Source organism: Equus quagga, chromosome 4 (assembly GCF_021613505.1).
Source record: "Equus quagga isolate Etosha38 chromosome 4, UCLA_HA_Equagga_1.0, whole genome shotgun sequence".
NCBI lineage: Eukaryota > Metazoa > Chordata > Mammalia > Perissodactyla > Equidae > Equus > Equus quagga.
In genome coordinates this window covers 70,945,566-70,969,656 of record NC_060270.1, presented here as the reverse complement: position 1 = coordinate 70,969,656, position 24,091 = coordinate 70,945,566, and the positions used below count along the sequence as shown (strand labels likewise).

General features: G+C 35.2%; 1 protein-coding gene across 4 annotated transcripts in view; it reads right to left on the bottom strand.

The window, feature by feature from the left end:
- PTPN4 (protein tyrosine phosphatase non-receptor type 4) overlaps positions 1 to 24,091 on the bottom strand; it is a 210,180-nt gene that overhangs the window by 37,388 nt on the left and 148,701 nt on the right. For all 4 annotated transcript variants that reach the window (XM_046658299.1, XM_046658300.1, XM_046658301.1 and 1 more), the window contains 4 exons: positions 22,903 to 23,075; positions 15,550 to 15,618; positions 9,760 to 9,885; positions 7,575 to 7,733 (listed from right to left, as the gene is read on the bottom strand). In XM_046658299.1, coding sequence (XP_046514255.1) covers positions 7,575 to 7,733; positions 9,760 to 9,885; positions 15,550 to 15,618; positions 22,903 to 23,075 — 527 coding nt within the window. The remainder of the gene's footprint in view (positions 1 to 7,574; positions 7,734 to 9,759; positions 9,886 to 15,549; positions 15,619 to 22,902; positions 23,076 to 24,091) is intronic.

Genomic DNA, 24,091 nt, shown 5'->3' with positions numbered 1-24,091 from the left:
CTGAGTAAGAGTGCTGAGATCACTGAAGAGACAAAACTGGATGAGACATTGTTAGAGTATATGATTTGAGGAGAGGAAGCAAAAATCCAGTTAACAGTAGAGAACATAAACCTCAATCTGTGGCAGCAGGAATTGATATAAAAAGAGCTGGGTATGATGGGGAAGCTTCAAAGTAAGAAGTGTAGTTTAAAGAACATGCACAGTATATGTAATAACATTACTTGAGAGTTTTTCACAAAGGCCAGAAGGGGGAACCAGCAATTCAACTTGGACTTAGGAAGCATGCAGCCATGGAAGTTGTGGAGTTGAGGAAAATACACAAGGGGAAAATAGTTCTTGAGTAGAGCACTGACCATCACTGGGGTCATTATTTACCTCTGAGGTGGCAGGAGGTCCCTTGGGGGAAATAAACAAATTGCTGTCCCACCGCCTAATGATAGGTAAGAGAGTTGACTGCTACTGTGTCAAGCTGCACAGCTGCTGCCGTAGTACTGAGGCACCGATTTCACCCAGTTTCTGCTTATTTTTGTTGACTAACAACAGATGCCTAAGATGCAAACTGTAAGGTCTTGAGGAAGCAGAACTGTATTAGATTATATTATTGTCCAAAAATTGTTCTCCACCCTTCCCTGGTTGACATCAGGCTTGGCCATATGACTTACTACGGCCAATGAAATGTAAGCAGAAGTGGTATGCATCACTTTTGAAAGGAAGCTTTAAGAAACAGCTTGTGATTCATTATGTTTCTCTTCATCCTTGGCCATGAGACAAGCCATATCCCGAATAGGGGCTGCTGTCAATCTAGGTCCTAGGAATATGACGCGGAGCAGAGCCACAGTCAATCCATGATATACATATAATAAAAGAAAGAAAGAAGCTTTGCTGTTGTTAAGTCACTGTAAATTGGGGTAATTTGCCACTGCAGCATACTTTAGCCCAAGATACTGATTCAGAGATTACTGCCAGAGTGGCTCTTGGACACATGCTTCTCTCTTGGTAGGGAAGCTGTGAACTTATTTAGAGGCTTGCTGCTAGATACTGGGTAGACATGGTAGTGAAACTAAAAATTTGATTAGTGCCAAGGATGTCAGCCAGGGTTAATAATGAATGGTGTAACTGTATGGTCCTCCAGGGAGCTTTTCCTAAGAGAGAATATAGTCCTTCTGAAATTTAATAATCTAGTATAAAATATAATCACTAAACAAGTAGGTAAACAATAATGCCTACTCAGCCCAGGTTTCTACATAGAAGTCTTCAAAGACTGCATCAGAGAGCATACCTATCCTTTTCAACAAAAGCTTCTTTGAGGTCTACCTTGATGGCCAGGGATACAGGTCCCAAACATACTAGTTTTTCTTCTGCTAGTTTCAACTGACAAGAACCCAAGCCTCTAAGATCCAACACATTCAAGTGCTGCTGGTCCAGGAAAATGTTCCCACAGGTTAGAATAGGGACATGTACCTCAACCACGGCCTGCTGCAAGGGATTAGGACAGATAAAGATGGACATCCTTTGGTAGAGCCTCACAGATGTGACATTTCTAAAAAGCAGTATCAAAAGCCTTCAAGATTTTACAAAAACCGAAAGTCACTGGACTCCATTTATATCAATCAACAGGTCTCATCCCTTACTTAGGGTTTAAGTGTAACCACTTAGGCAAGGTAAACAGAAACTTTTTTCTCGTTTTGCATACAGTTGTCACATTCAGGAAGCATTTAACCTAAAATCTAAAGGTATGTAGCGAAGAGTATAAGGTTGAGATGAGATGGAAATGGAGTCAGAGCAACCGTCTTTATTCCCAGTCTGGCTAACAGTCTAAAGAAGTGCCAAAGTATACCATGGGGACAAACAAGTCTAATCTGCAGTGCAATATCTAAGTAAGCCAAACCTGGTGGGTACACGTGTAACAGTGGCAATGCTCAGCTACAAGAGAGGGACAGTACTGACATCATGGGACATTTTGCTAAAACTGCTGAATCTGCATTTCTGGGGTTAAAAATTAGGAATGTATTAGTCAAAAAAGCTCCAGAAGTGATTTTTATTATGCACTTCCAATTAGAAATCACTGTCCCAGAAGAGTGGTTGCAAATTCATGGCTTGTGGGCTAATTCTGGCCAACATACATTTGGCCCATCCATTGCTTTTGTAAAATGTTGAGTTAATTGATTACATTTCATACATTTACATTTTAACAAATCTAGATTTCCAGAATGAAAAACCTGGAAGCTCTGGAAAGCATGGACCTGCATTACAAGTTGTCAACCAATGGACAAAGCCAAGTTGTAGCTGCTGCATTTAGTCACCAGCATTCCAATCTACACAAATCCCACCCAGCGTTACCTGTCAGATTCCAGTTGGTATTTGAGCATAACCTCTCCTTTAAACATTCAAACTCTGCAGGAAGACACAAACAAGAAGAGAGCCCAAGCATATAGGCTCAGGGCGGGATTTAAGCGAAATTCTAAGGAAAAGGTGAGGAGAACAGAGTGTAGACAGAGGATTAGCCAAGATGTAACAGAGGAAAGGACAATATAATTTTGGATTTCAGGACAAGGGTTACCTTGCCTTCTCTCACTGTTTTATCTAACTTTCTCGTTAAAGTAACTTTCAAAAGAATGGTGGACAGGCTCTCCAGATGCCTGAATGCTGTAGAGTAACGGTTAGGCTGGTCTGGGGAACTTTTACAAACTATGCACTCTTCCAATAATCTCGGTAAGTGTTTCTTCCCTCTCCCTGTTTCCAGAGATGGATGGCAGGTAAGTATACTGCAGCTACAGCAGCCCAGGGACCTGCAATTAGTCTTGCTGTGACAAGTACAGCCTCTGACACAATGCATCCTCTGAGTCCCCATGGCTTGATACCTCCTTCCATCTGTACTCTCTCTGGTTCTTTGATTTCCTAGTCCTAGAGCAGCCTAGTATTTGCAGGGTCCATAAGATATTGCTAGACTTGATCAAGACTAGCAGGGGAATTGGGTTAAGCTGTGTCTTGATGAAGTTATCAGTGTCAGTAGCTCAGAAGGGCAGAGGGAAGGCAAATCCTTGAGGACTAAGCAAAAGGAATTGATGAGGTATGGACAAAGCTGTGGTTACTCATTAGATGAGACTAGGATGGGACAGTCCAGGAAAGAATGGCTCAGGAGAATGGATTTAATATTTGAGGATTATAAAGTCTGCATAGAGTCTCTCGTGATTAGGGACCTAGGGAAAAATTGAGAATTTGAGGAATTTCTCATTGTGTTCAGCCAGATATCCATATTTCAAACATGCAGAAAGATGAATGGTTGATAATATCCTTAAAAGCTGCCAGTATATATCCCAAAAAATTAACTGAAAGAAGTTACATAATTATTATAGTTAACATCGACTAAGCACTTTTTCTTCTGCTGAACTATGCATCTCATTACATGCTCACAGCAATCCTATGAGGTAGATATTATCATCCTGTTTTTACACGTGAGGAAATCGAGGCTTGCAGAGATAAAACAACTCACTCAAGGTCACACAATGAGAAGTGATAGAACCAAGTTTTAAACCTAGTCTGATTGCAGAGATTGTGCCCTTAACATATCTTATAGTTGCAGCTCAAGAAATAACTGCAAAAAGCAGGAGCAAAGTTATTTTAATCAGGGGTTTCCAAACTTTCTGTAGTAGTAGACTTTTTTCTTCAAATGAAATGCTTCTCAGAAGCCAATTCATAAAATGGACAAAAGCTAAGCAACTCTTCTACCTGCCGGGATCTGAAGCCTCAACATAACTTATCGGAGCATATCTTGAACACAACTATTTTCTGTTCTTCTACTTTGGTTACAAGTGGTAATACTGCTATATTTTAAATTCTAATAGAAACTACTTAAATGAAAAGAATGCAAGATCAGTAGGGATCAGGGGCTCTAACAATATCCATATTTACTTTGACAACACATTTCTAACTCAATAATTTTAATATATTTAATAATTTGCCTAAAATGATCCAAATGGGGACAGTTGGGAACCAGGGCTCAAAACACATACTGTTCAAAATTTACCTACATAAAAAATTCTGTGGACAAATTACTACCTGTGTTAACTTTTGGATGTTAAAAAAGAGAAAGGGGAGATAGGAATATACTTCTAAAAACGTTTCAATGCCCAATTTTCATATTCGTTTTTTTTTTTTAACCACAAATAATTTGCTTATCTTAAACTTTAGACGTTTTGGAAAACGTTAAGGGAAGAGCAAATAATGAAAATGTTACGCTTAAGAGCATTTTGCTCTTAACAGAGCAATATACTATAATATAGTAGCAAAAGATGTGTTAAAACTGTCAAGCCAGTCAGGTGGGCAAAGACTTTCCTGATTCACTTCAGTTCAGTCAGCTTTAGATTTCCTCGTGAATGACTCAACAACAGCAGTGAAAGCAGCCTGTTCTGCAGTCAGAGCAGCCCTCTGCTGCTGCCTTTAGCAATCTGCGTCATAATGAAAAATAAAATCTCAACCACCCAACTCACACGCTTGGGCTTTTATGTTCCTTTTCTTTACCACAGGCACATGGTAAACACCACAGTAAGAACAACAGATCTTCATCACTATAAATTTTGCCATTTATAAAATGCTAAATAAACATTGTTTTAAACATTTCCAGGTCTATACAAAAGTTGTGATTATTCTGTAGAAATACCAAGTGTCCCTGTTACATATTAGTAAGAGCGTATTAACATTTGTAGTACGAATTTATTAAACACCTGTTAAGTGTTTTAAAATTAATTTAGGGCTATTCTTTACCTTAGAAAATCACAAGCAGTCTAGTTTTCCGAGAAGCATTTAAAGAAATGAAGGAAATGGTGGACTGTGCTTTCAATTACCCCTGCCAAAAATGATAACTTTATTCTGAGCAGTACAAACAACCATCTTATTTGTTTCCACAATAAACACATCTGCGATTTAGCAGCGTTTTCTCCTTCAGAAGTAGGCGACCTTACCCAGTGATTGGAGTCACAACTCAGGTTTCACCTTAAAGCCCCTCTCCTCACTCAAAAAACAGGGAACTGGCAAGATGATCTCAAGATCTATTTCAATATGTGTTGAAATGCTCTGCGCTTAATTCAACATATTGTTTGAATTCCTTTCACATTTGGTCAGCGTAGAAGTAAAGTCTATGGATTCTATGTTGCAAAATACTTTCTCTAAATTGCAAAATCAATCAATCAACAAAGCCTTGTCCAGGACACAAAGTTCTGATGGCTGGCTCAGGTAAGGAAGACCTGTTTTAGTTCTGCAAATTGGGACAAAGTACTGTAAGTGTGGCTTTCTCATCACAAAACAGGGATTATGTATCTTTTCTATTTCACTGAGTTCTCTGGAATAGAACAGTAGATAATTTATGAAAAAGCCAGTTGTAAACAACGAATGGAAGTTAGTTTACCATTAAGTTTGTCTTTTCAGATCTCTCTCACTATTCTTAAGGTTAAAAATGGCTGAATTTCAAACACAGTGCTATATTCAAAACTGAATACAAACATGTAAGCCTCATAAAACACACGTCTAAGGAGAAAGCCCCAAGCTTCTGAAGTTCTTGGGGATCTGGGAGGGGGAGCAAACACTGCTCGGTTCCCATCTATCCTGGACTTGCTTCTCCACTTCAGGTAAGGAAATCAGAACACAGGTATTTCAAGGAGGTAAGTGATTTTTTGGGTTTGTGAATCTGTAAAATTTACATATGGAAATACTCAATGGTATGTGTATGTGTATGTGTGTCTCTCTATGAAAAGGGCCCTTGAGAAATAGATTAAGATAACTTGGTTAGGCCCCGGGAGTTAAGACTGTTTTATTCTGTATAAGATAGGCTTTTGAGATTCCAATACATGGTTTATTTTTATGTGCAGAAACTATGTCATTTTTAAATTCAATCAATTAACATTTCAATCATATTCTTAATTACTCTACTTTTTAAGGTTTCAGAATTAGAAAATACATGATTATTAAAAAATGAAACAAAAAGTTTAGAATTCTAATTTTTTCTTTTTTTAAAGGCTTTGTCTTCAGGGGCCGGCCCAGTGGTACAGTGGTTAAGTGTGCATGTTCTGCTTTGGCAGCCCAGGGTTCGCTGGTTGGGATCCCGGGTGCAGACACGGCACTGCTTGGCACGCCATGCTGTGGTAGGCGTCCCACATATAAAGTAGAGGAAGATGGGCATGGATGTGAGCTCAGGGCCAGTCTTCCTCAGCAAAAAGAGGAGAATTGGCAGCACATGTTAGCTCAGGGCTAATCTTCCCCCCCAAAAATTAAAGGCCCTGTCTTCAGGGAGCTAATTTTTTTTTTTAAAGAGTGGAACCTGATGTCAATTTTTTTGTTTTTTGGCTTTTTCTCCCCAAATCTCCCCAGTATATAGTTTTATATTTTAGTTGTGGGTCCTTCTAGTTGTGGCATGTGGGATGCCGCCTCAGTGTGGCCTGATGAATGGTGCCATGTCCATGCCCAGGATCTGAACTGGCAGAACCCTGGGCCACCGAAGTAGAGGGTGCGAACTTAACCACTTGGCCACAGGGCTGGCCCCTAGAACTATAATTTTTAAAGTAATAAAATATTAAATTTCCATCAATCCTATCTCCTGTCAACTCATTTTCCACAGGTGTCACATTCTTTTTAATATATACACACAATCAAAATGTTTTACCAAGATATGTTACCAAGACTAAGCTTCCACTCATCTTAATAGCTCAGCTACCCTTCCCTGGTTGGGCCTACAGTGAGGACAACCATGGCTCTTATGTAGCTTGTGACATTTCCCGGAGCACCTACAACTAACTGCTGGGCTGATTACTCCATCTACTCTTCCATCCATCACTCTCAGACCTACCCTTTCTTTAACCCTGCTCACATTCATTATATTTTATACACCTTTTTCCTTAACAACTAATTAATTTTTTTCCCATCTGTGTATCCTGTCTTTTACTTTTTTTCTAATTCTTGCACTGTATTTTTACTTGCACATGAACTAACTGCATTATATAAACCAATAAATCAAGATATTGCATATTAATGTGAGGGTAAGCATGTTGTGGCATTAATTCATGGGGTACAAATACTGAATTATTAAGTTGAATTTACGTATCAGTTTGCAATATGAGATAGGAATGAATTTTAGAAATGATGCATGCAAATTTTCTGTAACATTTTCAGTGTAATGGTCATCTTACTTAGTTCTCCATTGCTACTCAATTTTCCCAACCCTGCCTATTCATCCCTTTGGTTCCCTTCCTGAAAAATTTTAAGAAAATTCTACCTTTCACTACCTTACTGCCTGACTGCAGTGCTACATTATCTGCAGAAATATTTAAATGTACGCACAAAAAGTTCAAGAACATACTGAGTCAACAAAATAATAACAGTGATTTGTTGGGGGGGAGGGGTGCTGGGGGAAAGCACCCGGAACTCTCAGGGCCAAATAAGCACATTTACAAATATTTAAATTTTAAAAATCTTGCATAAATAAAATTTTGTATCAAATACCCTAATTTGTCAGATTATTTCAAATGAAACAATTTCGGGCATTATTATTTATAAGAAGCAAGCTAAATGAGAAAAGGTCTTACGGTGACGATTCCAGAACGATACTATTAGCTTGCGTTGAAGATGGAGATCTGTGATTCACAAATACTTCGCTTGGGGAAGCATGAACCACATGGTCTACCAAATGACCAACTGAAGACGGTCGTAACCGGGTTCCCTCTTGAGTGAATGCAGAATTCCGACTACATGAAGAGGAAGAAAAACTGAGTGAAAATACGCTTTAATTCAATTTTCTCCAGTTTCTTAATTATATGATTGCATTAGAAAGTGGGCGAGTGTTTTTAAGACTAATCACGTTGACTAAGCAGAGTCTCTGACACACTGTCTTCACAGTGTGGTGTAAACAGAAAGAACACAGAATAGGAAGTTAGAGATCTGAGCTACAGTCAACAATCAGCCACAGGGATTTTACCTATTCGATCGTCTGTTATCTCTACCAACCTTACTGTTTCTAGGTTTTAGTCAGGACAACTTCGTGTCTTAATCAGCATTTATAAAATAAAGGAATAGAATAAATGATTCAGTAATAGCTTCTGGTCTGAATTATTTTTTGATCCTTATAAAAGTTTCCATTTATAGGACTTTCTTCAAATCTTAGGAATAAATACTGAATAACACATTTCCCTCCTCATAAGTTACATGAATTATTATTGTCATTACTATTATTAATTATGACAGCTAACATCTGAGCACTTATGTGCCAGGCATTGTTGTGAGCAGTTTACATATATCACCTCGTTTAACCTTCACAACACTACAAGAAAGACACTGTGATTATAAATGTAATTTTGTAGATGAGGAAAATGGGACAAAGAGATTGACTGACCTGCTCAAAGTCCAAACATACAGTGACTCCAGGGCCAATGTTCTTAGCTACCACACAATATTTTCTCTTTAGAATTTAGAACAAAACAATTTTTTTCAGATCATACTTAAAATTGTTTCATTAACCAGAAAATTTAATCAGGACTACTGCTAATTAATTAATTCAGTCAACTGGCTTAAATTTCTTGTGTCTTCTATGACTTGCTATAATTGTTTAGTGGTACTGGTATCAAATGGAGAAATGGCTGGCTAGAAAAGGGACCAGAAAAAGAAGGTTCTGGATTTTCTTCAAACAAGCGGATTAACCTTTGAATGTATGCAGTCTTTTATAAAGAAAGATGATTTATCAATTTCCAATTAGCAAGATAGAAACTTTTGAGTCTATTTTTTTTTAGTAGTAAGGAAGAAACCTAGGTGTTATTAGGTAACATTTTGTGAACCAAAGCATTTATGTATACTCTTTACTTCCAATATGGTAGAACTTTATTCTTGGGCTGACAAACGCACACCAGTGACATAATTTTTAGAATTTAGAGCACATTTATTGGATATTAATGTGTATAAAATATTTCTAAAGGAAGACTTCTTCAAATATTATATTCCATATCAAAATTCAAATATTTTGTGTTTCAATCTTTTGGGTTAACAAGGTCTGTCAAAATGCCGACATACATTTGTTTACCATTATCCTAATTACTTACATATATTACATACAACACATTTGTTAACATTATAAAATTAAGATAACATCATTGGCTAGTACAAGTTTATTATCTTATTATAATTATACCAAAGCACACAGTTTTTGTGAAAAATGCTAGAATGAAGTACATACACAGTAAGTGGTGTATAACACAGTGCTTCTCAGCATAGCTTTGGCTAAACTTGTGGGAAATGACATTGGAAGTCCATTTTTCTAGACCACAGAGAGTGGTAGAGCAGTGGGTTGGGGTAGAAGCTTAAGTAAGAGAATCACAATCACTTAGCATTTTCAACAATATATACTCCCCTAGAAATTCTACTGGAGATCTACATGTAAAAGGAATATACCAGCAACAATCATATTCCCAGATTTAAGTCTATGAATAGATCTTGATTAATTGACTTATTGGCTAGGGATCCTTACTGTCAGAAAGTCAACTCTGTAGGAAAGTGAGCATCCTTATTCAATGCTCTAGTCCCTCATTCGCTGAGGCCATTCCATACCACTTATGCAATGAGCTGCACACTAAGAGGAAATAATGCTCTGGAGCAACAAAAATCATGTTTGACCAAAAGATTTAAATATAAAGATTTATGTATTTTGATCTTCAGGCAATGGAAATATATAGCAAATAATTTAGAAATTAGCAAAATGTATACCTGATGTTAGACTGTACTTACTGATTAGGAGTTCCAGGTGGAGATCGCGACGGAAGGCTTTGTGTTTCTAACCTGTCATCAGATATTGAATTTCTGCTTACTACTTCCCAATCCATTAACTTCCGTGCCAAGGGCTTACTTGGAGATCTGTAGAAATAATTTAACACGTAAAAATTTTATTTCCATACCCCAAACTAGGAACCAAATCTTAGAATTTGTCTTAATAGATCATATTCTAGATGGATAAACATAAAGAGTTTACTGTTAATGCATTTGGAGGCTATTTACAAAATAATTTCCTAAGAAAATAAATTTGCTTTATACGAAGAAGGAAGGAAAGATAGGATAGGCAAAGTGAAAGAGAGAATAGGAAAGAAGAGAAAAAGAAAAGAAACAAGAAAAGGAAGGAGAAAGAAAAAAAGCAAGGGAGCAGTTAGTTAACAAAAGTTTTCTCAGGTATTATCAGTATTATAGATATTGCCTACTCCTATTCCAGAGTTTCTGAAATTCTAGCTTATCTTGGGATGTATCAAACAATTTCTAGCATATTATCTCCTGAATGTCCTTACATCTAAACTCTGATCCTCTGCCTCAATGAGGACAGGGAAAAAATGATAATTATTTATATGACATTTTATTTATAATTTTTTCCTTTTTATATATAGTAAGCCAGTGGATTGCTTTTCTTTAAAAAAAAAAACATTTGGGAGGTTAACTATTCTGTCTTTTGGTGGGGGGGGGTAGAAGAATCTTTTATTATCTATCTACATACTGTCAGCTATCATAGGGATAAAGAAGAGAACTAAGTGATCTTTTCAGAAAAGATATTGATCTTTGCAGAGATCAGAAACCCTCAGAATTTTAGGTGCGTCAACAACTAAAGTCTTTTTTATATATAAATTCAGATAGTGGTCAAAATTCATGGAAAATATATGACATCTATTTGAATGCTTAGCTTTTTGACATGCAGAGTAACACGGAAGGTAATATAATGAATTAAACTATTTATATAAAAATACACAATAACTCATCTTGTAAATCGACAGTTCCATATTTCAGTAATAAATTCACTGAAGCATATAGGAATAGACTGAACTAAAAAGCGTGGTCACATTTCAGTAATAAATTCACTGAAGCATATAGGAACAGACTGAACTAAAAAGCGTGGTAACAATGACCAAGAGTACTCCATAGAATTTATGTACATAGTGGGAAGCATTAAAATAATGATGAGTAGGAACCCTGAATCGTAGTTTTGATCTTCCATTAGACAAATGACTTTAAGTTTCAACATCTAAATATCTAAATCTACTAGTACAATGTATGATCCTAAGGTCCTTCCCTACCTCCTGAATTTTATGATTTATGAGTATCTAAATTTTCAGTGCAATTTAGTCTATTAATTTTACTAAACCACAAGTAACTTAAATTATTTATGAATCGAAATCACACAAGCGCCCTATCATTTCAGGTATTCATAGCCAAAACCTTTACAGTTTGGCCCAGTGACATCTCCTTAATTTAAGAACATTCAATATTTTCTAAAAGAGTTACAATGTTATCAATTAAGGAAAAAAGGCATCGATTCAGATTTCATTTTTCATAAGTGAATTCAGAGTAATTTAAGCATGAACATTTTCTATTATCCTGAGTTTAAATTGCAGGATTTTCTGAATTGAAGACAACTCAGGACACCATTTAATCCAGCTCCCTCACACGGTCGTGCAAATATTCTAATCAGTCACAATAAAATGAAAATAAAGTATATTACCTCAGGCATTAGATCTTTTAAATGAAGCTTATTAAAAGAAACCTTAGTATGGCTCTTCTATTAACACTAATTCTTAATGTTAATAGACTATTCTTTCTCTTATATTTAGACTACTAAATGTAAACTGTAAGAGTTCACTAACCACAGCCAGGAGACCAACTACTTTCATTTTTTAAGAGAGGGAAAAAGTCATTTGAAGGAGGAAAAAATAAAGTCATACTCACCTAGTATAAAGCGTCAGAACACTTTACTGTTGTTAATAAACTAAACAGGTTGGAAATGCTTTGCATTTAAAACTAAATTTTAGGTACTTTATTTTATTAACAGTTTTAACCTCAGAGACCCACCCACTCAAGCTTGCTGTCTATGTTTCCTGTTGAGTGTGGAAATTTCAGAGAAAAAAATACCACATTTCATCAGTGTGTCTGCAATGTGGTAAATTTATTTTCTGACCATGGTACCTTATTTTTCTGTTGCACGGGAACATTCTTTTGCTTTCTCTTAGATATTATATGGCAACTGAAAAAGTATGAAAGCAATTCAAAGAGGTGACATATCAGAAAAATAAAGTAAATTAACTTATTTATTACTGCTGGGAAAAAAGACCTCACATGAAAAGTTCAAGAAGTCTTTTCTTTCTATTTATACTGCCAACTAAAATTCCAAGTGGACAAGAACTGTGGAATTCTCTACTACTTTAACAGAATAACTTAATTTAATAATTGCTAAAATCTTTATTATAGAGTATTTTGGTAGATACGCATCAGGTCATCACAATAAGATTCTGATATATTATAAAAAACAACCCCAGAAAAGCTTAGTATTTCACAGCTAACAGGATCATTAAAACAGTCCTATTAAAACTCTGTCACAGCTGATGACTTAGTTCAAGGAGGATTCATACAATACCAGCATAACAAAAGAAACAAGGCAGTTATTTGGGGCTTACCATATTGGAATTTTAGCTCTAGTAGTCACTGAATAATGCATGTTTGTTTTATAAAAGAGCCTGTTAAATAATTTCAGGTCCATAGAGATGTAGGCAGTGGGCCCCTGGGGGCTGGTAGAGCCACCCATACTTTCTGGAGTGTCTCTTCTCCCACCTGCCACCTGAACATTCTTTCCTTAAATAAAGATTTACCCCTTGCCACAAAAACAAAACAAAACAAAAAACAATTTCACATTTTAATAATGCATATACAAAACGAAGAACTAAGATGCAGGTATATTTGTATATTTCCCAAAATTTGATATGATCAAAATGCTAAAACATTAACACTTATAAAGAAAGTCATTTGCGTGATATTAACATTAATATACAAATGCACCTATGATTTGGTATTCACATTAAGACATCATACTACAAGATAACTAATTATCAAATCAATTCAATATTATATCAAGCAAGAAAAAAGTTAAGTTTGCTGTTACGAAAAGAAGAAAAAGGTGTTAAGTATTTTGTTATGGTGTAGTTTTAACAGCAAAGAATCAGAAAAATATTTATTTTGATATGAAAAAGTCTGAAAGAAGTGTTGAAATTAAGTTATAGTACTAAAAACTAGAACAAATATATTTTAAATTAAAGCAATGAAGTTGATAAGAAGTGCTTAGTGCTTTCTAACTGGAATCAAGGCTATCTAAGATTGTGAAAGGGAGGATTCTGAATTAATTTCAGTAGCTGTGTCTATTAGGGTAGGCATCTCTGTGTTCTTTCTTTTTTCCTCCCTTCTGAAATAACCTATCCACCGATTTATATTTAACAGAGAATAGACACTATATCCCTCATAAACATAGATGCCAAACATATGTACTCTTTACTTTAAGGACTTATCCTCTCCAAGCCATTTTTTTTTTTTTAATAAAGATTTTAGTTTTTTCCTTTTTCTCCCCAAAGCCCCCTGGTACATAGTTGTGTATTCTTTGTTGTGGGTCCTTCTTGTCGTGGCATGTGGGACGCTGCCTCAGCGTGGTTTGATGAGCAGTGCCATGTGCGTGCCCAGGATTTGAACCAATGAAACACTGGGCCACCTGCAGCAGAGCGCGCGAACTTAACTGCTTGGCCACGGGGCCAGGCCCTCTCCAAGCCATTTTTACTGAATTTAAAAAACATCTACTACGTCAGAGAGATTAAAAGAGCTGGAGCTATGGCAGTGAACCAAGCAGACACAACTGCCCTCATAGAGCTTACACTCTGCTGAGGGAGACAGACAAAAAACAAGACCATCTCTCACATTTCCGAGACAGGAAAGGAGTCAACATTCACCTATCTCATAGCAAAAACTGCTCTGCAGAGGTTAAAAGTGTGGGTAAGAACCTGGAATGCCTAGGTTAGAATCTTGCTTACATCCCTGACTATCTATACAATCTCAGGCAAGTTATTCAAACTTGCTGTGCTTAGTTTTCTCATCTGTAATGGAATTTACCTCATTGAGTCATAGTGATTGTGAGCTAATATACTAAAATTGCCTGGCACAGAGAAGTACAAAACAAATGTTAGCCACTATTACATTACATTAGATCTGGTCAACCTCTTTCCACTCACATCCCCATACAGTTGATCCTATCACAGTAGCCAGAGTAATTTCCCCCAACCCCCATATTTTTATTATGGAACATTTTAAACATAAATAAAGCAGAGAGAATAGTTTAATAAACTCTGTGTACTCAGGACCCAAGTTCAACAATTATCTTCATGGTCAATCTTGTTTCATCTCTACCACTTACTAACCCTCTCACCCCAATTACTTTGAAGCAAATCCTAGAAATCATATGATATTTGTAAATACTTCAGTTTATCACTCTAAAATATAAGAACTCTACCAGATTTTTAAAAATGCATGAGTTTATATCCCTTTCATGCTTTTAGCCCCCACTGGCTTCCACTTAAAACCCAAAGTCCTTAACCAATTCTAACTTAAGGTCATAGAAGTTCTGGCTGCTGCCTACCTCCCCAACCCTCAACTCTACCATTCTTGCTCGCTTTGGTCTATTATCAGTCTACTCTTCCTGACACATGGCTCAATCCTTTACTTATATTAGATATCTGTGGCATCACTTAGAATTTAAGCTCCACGGGGCCAAGATGTGTATCTTGTTCTTCATTGTATTCCTAGGGCCTGAAACAATGCTCAGCAGAGTAGGTCTTCAATAAATATTTGCTGCCACAGATTTGGTCATTCTTCCTCCTTCAGAGCTCTACATCTGAATATTTAATAATCTATTAGATAATTCTGTTAGAGTGTTGCTCAGGCATCTCAAACTAGACCTGTGCCAATTTAACTCCTTTTTCCATTACAAATTTGTTCTTTCTACTGTATCCCGTCTATTTTATGTCACTCAAATCTGACAGTATTTCCAGATACTACTGTCCGTAACACTTCCATCCAATTGGTCAACAACTTCTGCTAGTTCTACCTACAAAATGTTCCCCAAATTTGTTCCGTATTCTCCATTTCATTGCCAATGTTTTAGATCAGGCCTTCATTATTTCCACTTGGATTACTGCAGTAACCTTCTGACTGGTCTCTGAGTACCCAGTCTTTACTTCTAATCCATTCTTTATCCTTGCCCATAAAATTATTTTCTAAAACATAAATCTGATCATGTCATTTCACTTGTTAAAAAGCAAACTGGCTACAACAGATTGTAAAAAAATGAAGATAACTAAACGGCACCCAAATAAAAACCAACTTACTTCTTAACAATATGATACGGAAATGGGCTGGATAATGTACGAAAAGAATCATTATTTTTCTGAAAAATATTAAAAAAGGGAAACAAAGCTTCCAACAAAATGCTGTATTAATAATATAATATTTGATTCAGCCTACAGAGCTACAAAGCTTGGCACAAGGTTAATTTAACTCAAGCAAAAAAAAAAAAGAATAAATTAGACAAACTATTTCATTATCCCCTCAACATAATTTATAGTTTAACTAAAGAAAGGATCAGGTGATGATTCTGTAATCGTGTCTGGAAAAAGAGTTTTAGTAATTTTTTCTGTTAAAAAAAATTCAAATACTGAAATAGAAGTGGCTTACCTTGCAAATACCCTGTCTTTATTTGCCTTTTCTTTGCCATACTGAACTGACTGGACTTCAGTTCTCCCACTGAAATACATGAATATGCACAATAATAAAATCTTAAAGAAAATTATAAGATAAAATGACTATACACAACATGATTATATTACAATTTCATAAGAGACAAAATTTTTTAGCAGAGAAAAGGGAGAAGAAGTTAAGAAAGAAAGACTGGACTACATTCCAGTTCTACCTGAATGGCTGAAGCTTAATTACAGTTCTTCCATTTATGAACAAAGATGTGTTCCATAGACACTTCATTTTCAGATACTTCTTTATTTATATTTTGCATGAGAGGAATTCTTCTCTGCTAAGCCCTGGAAAGGCATTCCCTCTAGACTCAGAGATAGGTTGCTATGTCCCAGCTCATCTAAGCCCTGCCCTTACTCTATAGGCCTGTGGTTTAGCTAGTGTCTCTACTGTTCCTTAGGAAGGGCCCGAAACATCTTGATCTTGAGGAACTGTTCTTTCCTTGGGCAAGATTTTCTTCCTTGTCTATTGGTAATGATCATAGATATGAAGACTGGTTACATCCTCAAATCCTTCCGTGTCCAGACACAGGCAACTCCGGATTCTTGTATATAGGAAGGAACTAAGAACAGAAATATGGTTGTGAGTTGGGCACTATAGGGAATTTGTCTTGAAGCTGATTTGTCTAGCAAGCACATTGTTTATGCACGGGAACTGATCCTCCTCCGTGGTACACCAATGTGTTCAGACCAAATTTGTTAATAAAAACTTGGTTCTCAGATAATTGGTTACTTGACATGTCACATTATTTAAGGGTGGATGAACATAAATATCTAGTATATCAAACACAACCACTTACATATGTAGATATCTAATACATACAAAAGCAGCCAAATATAGGTTTCTAAAGCTAAGCAAGCAATTTTAAGACCATCTTCTATGGAAAAGTATAGATAAATGTGAATACAGCATGTCTGTTGAAGTTTCAATGGAAAAGTCAGAAACATTACCATGATTTTTAAACTTACCCAACTTGAAGTTTCTTAAGAAAATATATTTCCTCTAAGAAGGATAAACTATACTTGCAATTATGAACAAGGTAACAAATTAAGGTTCACCACTGTTTTGTATTTCCACATTAGAACAATGACTTTAATCGCCTGGATGTTTTGGAACAGAGATAATACAAGTGTGTGTATGAGGTGGTTGGTAGAGACAGTAATAAATTCTTTGATATTCTGCATTCCATATCTCAGTCTAAATAATATTACATTTTAAGTATTACAATAGTTGTAATATTCATAACCATTGCTTATTCTGAGGAGAAAAAACCTATTTATTTAATGCATACCATTAGGGATAGAATCGTGTCCAAATAAACATCTGACATGCTGCCATTACTACTTCACTTACAAAATTATTAATCATTTTGATTATTAAAAAGTGCTTTGGATATGTTTTTAAAGTTCTCAAGGACTACAAAGACAAAACTTCAAAACTGTAAACATATATGGTTTACTTATATACACTAATTTAATTTAATGTTAGTTGAGCTGTCATAGGTCTCAATCCTGTCCTTCTGTGCTCTGCTAAGTTTTGCAGGAGGCTGTGAGTCAACAAACTCTATCTTCTAGGTTCCTTTGCAAGTTGACTCTCTGCTAGGTTCTGTATTTTTTCTGGTGGGAGATCAGAAAGCAGAGCAAGTCAAAAGCAGGAGACTGACAGATGCTGCTAGCTGCTATAACAATAGTGGGGCCAGGACACAGGGAGAAACAGGACCTTATAGACGGTACCATCCCTGATCAAAGCAGATCCAGAACTGAAGTGACAGTGGCTGTAACATAATGCAGTGGCAGGTCTAGGCTTGCGGACTCCAGCCCAGAAGGAATACAAGCTTCTGATCCTTAAGCATTACCCATTCTTCCTGTTTGCTTCTCCAAAACTCTACTTCTCCTTTTGCTTTTCCAGCCTTTCTAACATCTGTTTAACCAATTCCCTCAATTAAATTGCTTTTATTTGAAAAATCAAAGGGGCTTTCTATTTCCCTGACTGATGCATTAATTTTCCAGTGAAGAGGACTCAAACGGTTGGATTAATAAGTTGAATTTCATAATAAAAATATAAAGATAAAATTGAAATATGAGGGAGTAATTAAAAGTTTGTATTTCATATTATCTATAATATTATTCTTCAGGGGTTTAGTATTGTTATTAGAACAAAATGCAAAACTGTACCATAACCTAAGAACACTAAATTCTGACAGGAAGATACTTATCTTTAGAATAATGAGAAAATACCAATTGGTAAAAAAATACATATAAGCTTATTATAAAGAATTCAAGCAAGATAGAAAAGCATAACAAAAAGAGGGGAAAAAACCCCCAAATTTAGTAGGAGTCTAACCCCTAAGAAATAATCTCCATATGAGCAGGTAAAAATCATTCTGAAACTACATACACATAGAAAAGGCTCCAAATATAGACATAATTCTATTACAATGTGATTATGCTACATATGCCACTTTTAATGAAAACGACATTATACTGATTTTCCCTGAACTAAAAGAAAAAGACCACCATTCATTAAAAAAAAGAGAGAGAGAGAGAGAAAACATTAGGAAAACCTTAAGGAGTTGGTTATTAATGTTTTCATTTTTGTTAATGTGGAATCTCCTACTTCCACTAGTCCCTTCTTTCCTCTTCTTTCCTTAGTCATATCATTACTTTTACTTTGTCAAAGTTTATACCATTTTAATTCTATTCTATAATCATACTTCTCACATTGTCAAGGATTAGTTCTATATTGAAAGGATTTGCTTTTACTGAAATTCTTCTTGAGTCATTTTGATTTATCCCTTGAATGGCTTAATTTTACTATTAAAAGATTTTTTTCAAGATGAGCTCACGGATGCTATATTCCCCTGAGGTTTTGTATATTTAATTATGTCTATCAATCGACTTTAGACTTGAAAGGCAACTTGGCTAAGTTTAATAGCTTTTGGTCACTTTTTTTTCTTTAAGACTTAGTATATGACAAAGGTGGCCCATAAGCTATATATAAGTCTGAAGAAAAATTTTATTTGATATTCACAGAATTTAAAAATATATAATGCAAACTGATAAGCCTTTAGCTCAAGGCTGGTCAGGGAAAAAAGAGAGAAATCACAAGTTACTAATATCAAGAATGAGAGAAATGACATTACTAGAGATTCTAGAGACATTAAAAAGATAATAAGGAAACATTATAAACTTTATGCCAAAAAATTCAACAACTTAGACAAAACAGATAAACTTCTTGAAAAAATGTAACTACCAAAGCTTGCTCAGGAAGACAGAGAAAACCTGAACTGCTTTATATCTATTAAAGAATTTGAACATGTTGTTCAAAGCTTCCTATAAATAAAACCTTTCCCCCAGATGGATTAATCCGTAAATCCTATTAAATTCAAAAGGAAATAAAACCACTACTGCAGAAACTCTTCTAGAAAATTGAAAATGAGGGAATACTTCCCAACTCATTCAATGAGGCCTAAACTACCCTGATATCAAAACCCAACAATTACATCACAAGAAAACTGCAGAGCAATATCCTTCATGAACATAGATGTAAAAATTCTAAACAAGATTTTCACAAATCAAATAAAATAATACATAAAAAGAGTAATAGATCACGACCAAGTAGGGCTCATCCCAGGAATGCAGGGTGGTTTAACACTTGAAACTCAGTCAATGTAATTCCTCATATAAACAAACCAAAAAGAAAAACCATATAATCATTACAACAGTTGCATAAAAAGTATTTGACAAAAACCAATATTCTAACCTAATAAAAACTTCCAGCAAATGAGAAATAGAAGGAACTCCCTCAACATGCACGATATAGGCATCTAGGAAAAGCCTACGACTAACATCATACTTAAGAGTGAAAGGCTGAATGCCCTCCCCTAAGATAAAGAACAAGACAAGGATATCTGTTCTCACCACTACTATTCAACACTGTACTGGAGGTTCTAGCTGGGGCAATAGGAAAAGGAAAAGAAAAAAATCAGAACAGAAAGGAAGAATTACAATTGTCTTTATTCTCTAGGTAGAAACTCTGCTGGAAGCTACAAAAAAGCTCCTAGAATAAGTGAGGTGAGCAAAGTTTCAGGAAACAAGATCAACATAAAAAAATCAATTGCATTTCTATCTAATAGCAATGGACAATCTGAAATTAAAATGAAAAAAGGCCATTTATAATAGCATCAAAATATGAAATAATTAAGGACAAATTCAAGAAAAATGTAAAACACCTGTACTCTGAAAACTATAAACACTGCTGAGAGAAATAAAAGATGACTTAAGTAAATAAAAAGATACACTACCAGAAAACTCAGTATTTTTAAGATGTCAATTCTCCCGACATTGATCTATAGTTTCAGCACAATCTCAATTAAAATCCTAGAATTCTCTCCTGTATAAGTTGATCAGCTAATTTTAAAATTCAGATGGAAATGAAAAGGCCTTATAACATTTGAAACAACTTTAAAAAAGAACAAAGTTGGAGGACGACTACTACCGGAGTTTCTTATTATAAGTCCACAATTAAGTCCACACGAATACAGACACTTGATTTCCAACAAAGGTGCAAAGGCAACTCAGTGAAGAAAGGGTAATCTTTTCAACAAATGGTGTTAGAATAACTGTATATCTATATGCAAAAAACTGAATTTTAATCCACACTTCACAGCATATACAAAAATTATTTCCAAAGGGATCACAGACTCAAATTAAGAGCCAAAACCACAAAACTCTCAGAAGAAAGTAGAGGAATAAATCTTTGTGACCTTGGGTTAGGCAAAGATTTATCCATAAAAGAACAAATTGGTAAACTGAACTTTACCAAAATTGTGCTCTTCAGAAGACACTAGTAAAACGAAGATAATGACAGGCATTGATGAGAATGTGATGGAACCAGAACTCTCCTACACTGCTGGTGGGTACGTAAAATGGTACAAACTGCTTTGAAAGAACGATTGGCAGTTTCTTGCAAAGTTAAACATACATCTACCATATGATTTGGCCACTCCACTCCTAAGTATTTAATGAAGGGAAATTAAAGCAAATGTCCATTCAAATACTTCCACATGAATGTTCACAGCAGCTTTATTTGTAATAGCCCAAACCTGGAAACAACACAAACTGGGCAACAACCCACTTGATATCCATAACAAAGTGAATGGATAAACAAATTATGGTATATTTATATTCCACAATAAAAAGACATGAACTATCAATACAGGCAACAACATGGATGAATTTCAGAATAACTTTGCTGAGGAAAAGAGGCCACACTAAGAATATATATATATATAATATATATGCTTCAATTGATATAAAATCCCAGAAAATTCAAACCAATTTATAGAGACAGAAAGCAGACCAATGGTTGCATGGGGACAAAGCAGCATGGGAGAAAGGGGTTAGAGAGGGGTATGAGAGAGATTTTTGGGGTAGATATGCTTGATATCTTGATTGTGGTGATGTATTCATGGATGTATATCTCTCTCCAAACATTAAATCTTAAACTTTAAATATGGTGGTTTATTGCATGTCAATTATACCTTAATAAAGCTGTTAAAAATGTACAATCTGTCAGCCCCCAATAGCCTGAATGGCAGGTGTTGCTCCCCTCCCCACCAATATTTTTTCTTATTAGGTTGTTCTTGAGCTTGGAGCTTGTTTTTATTATTATCTATGGTTGAAATTTCATTCTGTTTCAGTGGTGATTTTCTCCCAAATTGGTTTCTTTAACCGTCTTTTTTATTTATACTCCTCATGACTAGATTTTCTGTTTGCTGTGGTATAGTTTGGGTAAATTCCTTTTTTTTTCTCATCCTATCTGAGACCTGTTTGAATTATAGTTGAAGGCTGGTAACTACATTCTATTAATTTCTTTGTTGCCCAAGTGAAATGGTGTGTGTATATTTATGTGTATGTCATATTTTCAAAGACAGAGGGAAGAAAGAGCTCTGATTAAGTGTAGCCCTTGTATATAACCCTGGTGGTCACTTAGTTAGGAATTAAGTTTACTGAGGGAATACTGTTATGGTCTGTACTGTTCTTTCATTGGAGATTTCTTCTGTCCCTGCTGAGATTTATTACCAATAGATAAAGCTTTTTGATTTTTCCTTGACTTTCACCATTGGTCTAATACTCTATTTACCTTTAAATTCATAAGTACTACCACCTTACTTTTCCCGAAATTGCTTTTAGGAAGGTAACAGGGGAGTTAAACATGAACCACGTTAAGAATCTGCTGTGCTTTGTTGGTGGTCAATATTTTCCTAATTCTATTTAAGTGTTGCTACTGAAATTTTTGGGCTACCTTTACTACTTTTCTTTGGGTGGGTGGGGGGGGGGGGTATGCATTTTTAATAGAATATCCTGTACTAAGCTTTATGCTGTAATTTTTTTCTGAGATTACAAACTGGGCATTTATAAATGTTTGAGGTTTACAATATATTTCTTTTCTGGGCCATATCTAAATATTTTCCTCATGAATATATAACATGAGTTAATCTAACAGATAATGGTAAAAGGTTTTATTTATTGAAGATGGAAAATCTTATTTTGTGAAGCAGAAACAAACAAAAATAAATAACACTTGTTTTACCAGAAGATCATGAATGGCTTTTTCTATGTGACTCTTACCAGATTCCATTTAAAAACTAGTTTTCACGGGTCTTTCAAGAATTCCATAGGCAAAACTAATTAGAGCTTCTTCATATTTATAGTTATCCCCCAAAGACTGCTGTCTTCAGGAGAAAATAAAAGCTATCAAGAATAAATAATAAGACAACTTTAGGAAAAGGAACTTGGGGTTATTGTTCAATGACCAAATCTGATTTTGCACAATAGCTGTTTTGAACTCTTTACAATAAAGGGTTTGACAACTCATACACAAAAAAAGCAACGTAACTGTAAGCTCATGCAGAAGAGATCTTGGTTTTTACAAATCAAAGTTTCTTAGAACAAAGAAAAGTTTTATTGTAAATATTTAACAAAGACACCAATGGAAATGATAACATGTCTAGAATGTAAATAATGAAATATGGTTGATTTGCTTTAGAAATTAATGACCTGGAATATAGTCAATGGAAGAGGTTTCTCAAGTCTAGTTATATCACAAGAACCGACAGAACATTTTGCCAACAGAGACAAAGGGGCCACACTCCAGGGAGATTTTTGACTTAGTAGGTATGTATGAGTAACCAAGATTCCATGGTTCAATAAACTAGACCCTTATTTTAAACGGAGGAAAAATCCAACAATAAAGCATTAATGCATAAGCAATACTTACCAATATCGGAATTTTGAACCTAATGTAAAATAATGGGCAAAAAAATTCTTTTGAGGTGGAAGTGGTCTGTCCAAACGAAAGAATGTGTGATGTTCTACACACGCTTTCCACAAATGTTTGCATGCTCTGTAATTCACCATATTAAATCCCAATAATGTGTCTCTAGATTCATGCTGTAATAAATGACAAAATGCAGAGAATACCAGGAAAAGGTCAGGATCTAATGCTCCATTTAATTCACTCTTTACAGATAAATATTCTAGTCAGTAATATTACATCTCGTAGGAACTTTTACTTTAGAACATAGTTAGAAATAAGTTTAGAAACTGATATACATCTGTTTTAAAAAATCAGTAGCTATAATTCTGTTTCAAAATATAATCCTGGCCCATATGTTAAACTTTAAGATTATCACATCTTTCAATATCTCTAAATTTATAAATCTGTGCAGATTGCAAATAAGTAAATAAGAATATTCAGCACTTCTGAACACTTTATGAAACTCAAATTTTAAAATAAGGAGCAATAGAAATTACTCAGATGGACAAAGTCAATACCACATGATTTCACTCATAAGTGGAAGATAAAAACAACAACAAACAAACATAGATACAGAAGAGGGGAGGAGGGAAAGCAAAAGGAATAAAAGGGCACGTGTGCGGTGACAGATGGTAATTAATCTTTGGGTGGTGAACATGATGTAGTGTACACAGAAATCAAAATATAATGATGTAGACATGAAGTTTATATAACATTATAAATCAATGTTTACCTCAATAAAAAAATAGAGCAATAGGATAGAAGCATTTCTTTAATTTTTCTCTAAAAGTCTGGCATAAGTTACTATTTAAATAAACAGTTTCATTGAAGTAAACTATGTATCACAAGGCATACATGTCATAGTGTACAGCTCTGATTTTCACATTATGAATGCAATCATTTAACCTCCAACCAGAAAAAGAAATATATTGTTACTAGCACCTCTGGAGTATCTTTTCTCTCCCCTTTCTAGAAGATTACCTCCCCAAAGGTAATTACTCGTCTGACTTTTATCACCGTAGATTGGTTATGCTTGTTTTTGAATTTTATATACAAAGAATCATACATATGTGTCTCTAGGTTTGACTTCTTGTGTTCAATATTATATTTCTATATTCATCTATATAGTTGTGAAGCACTAATTCGCTCA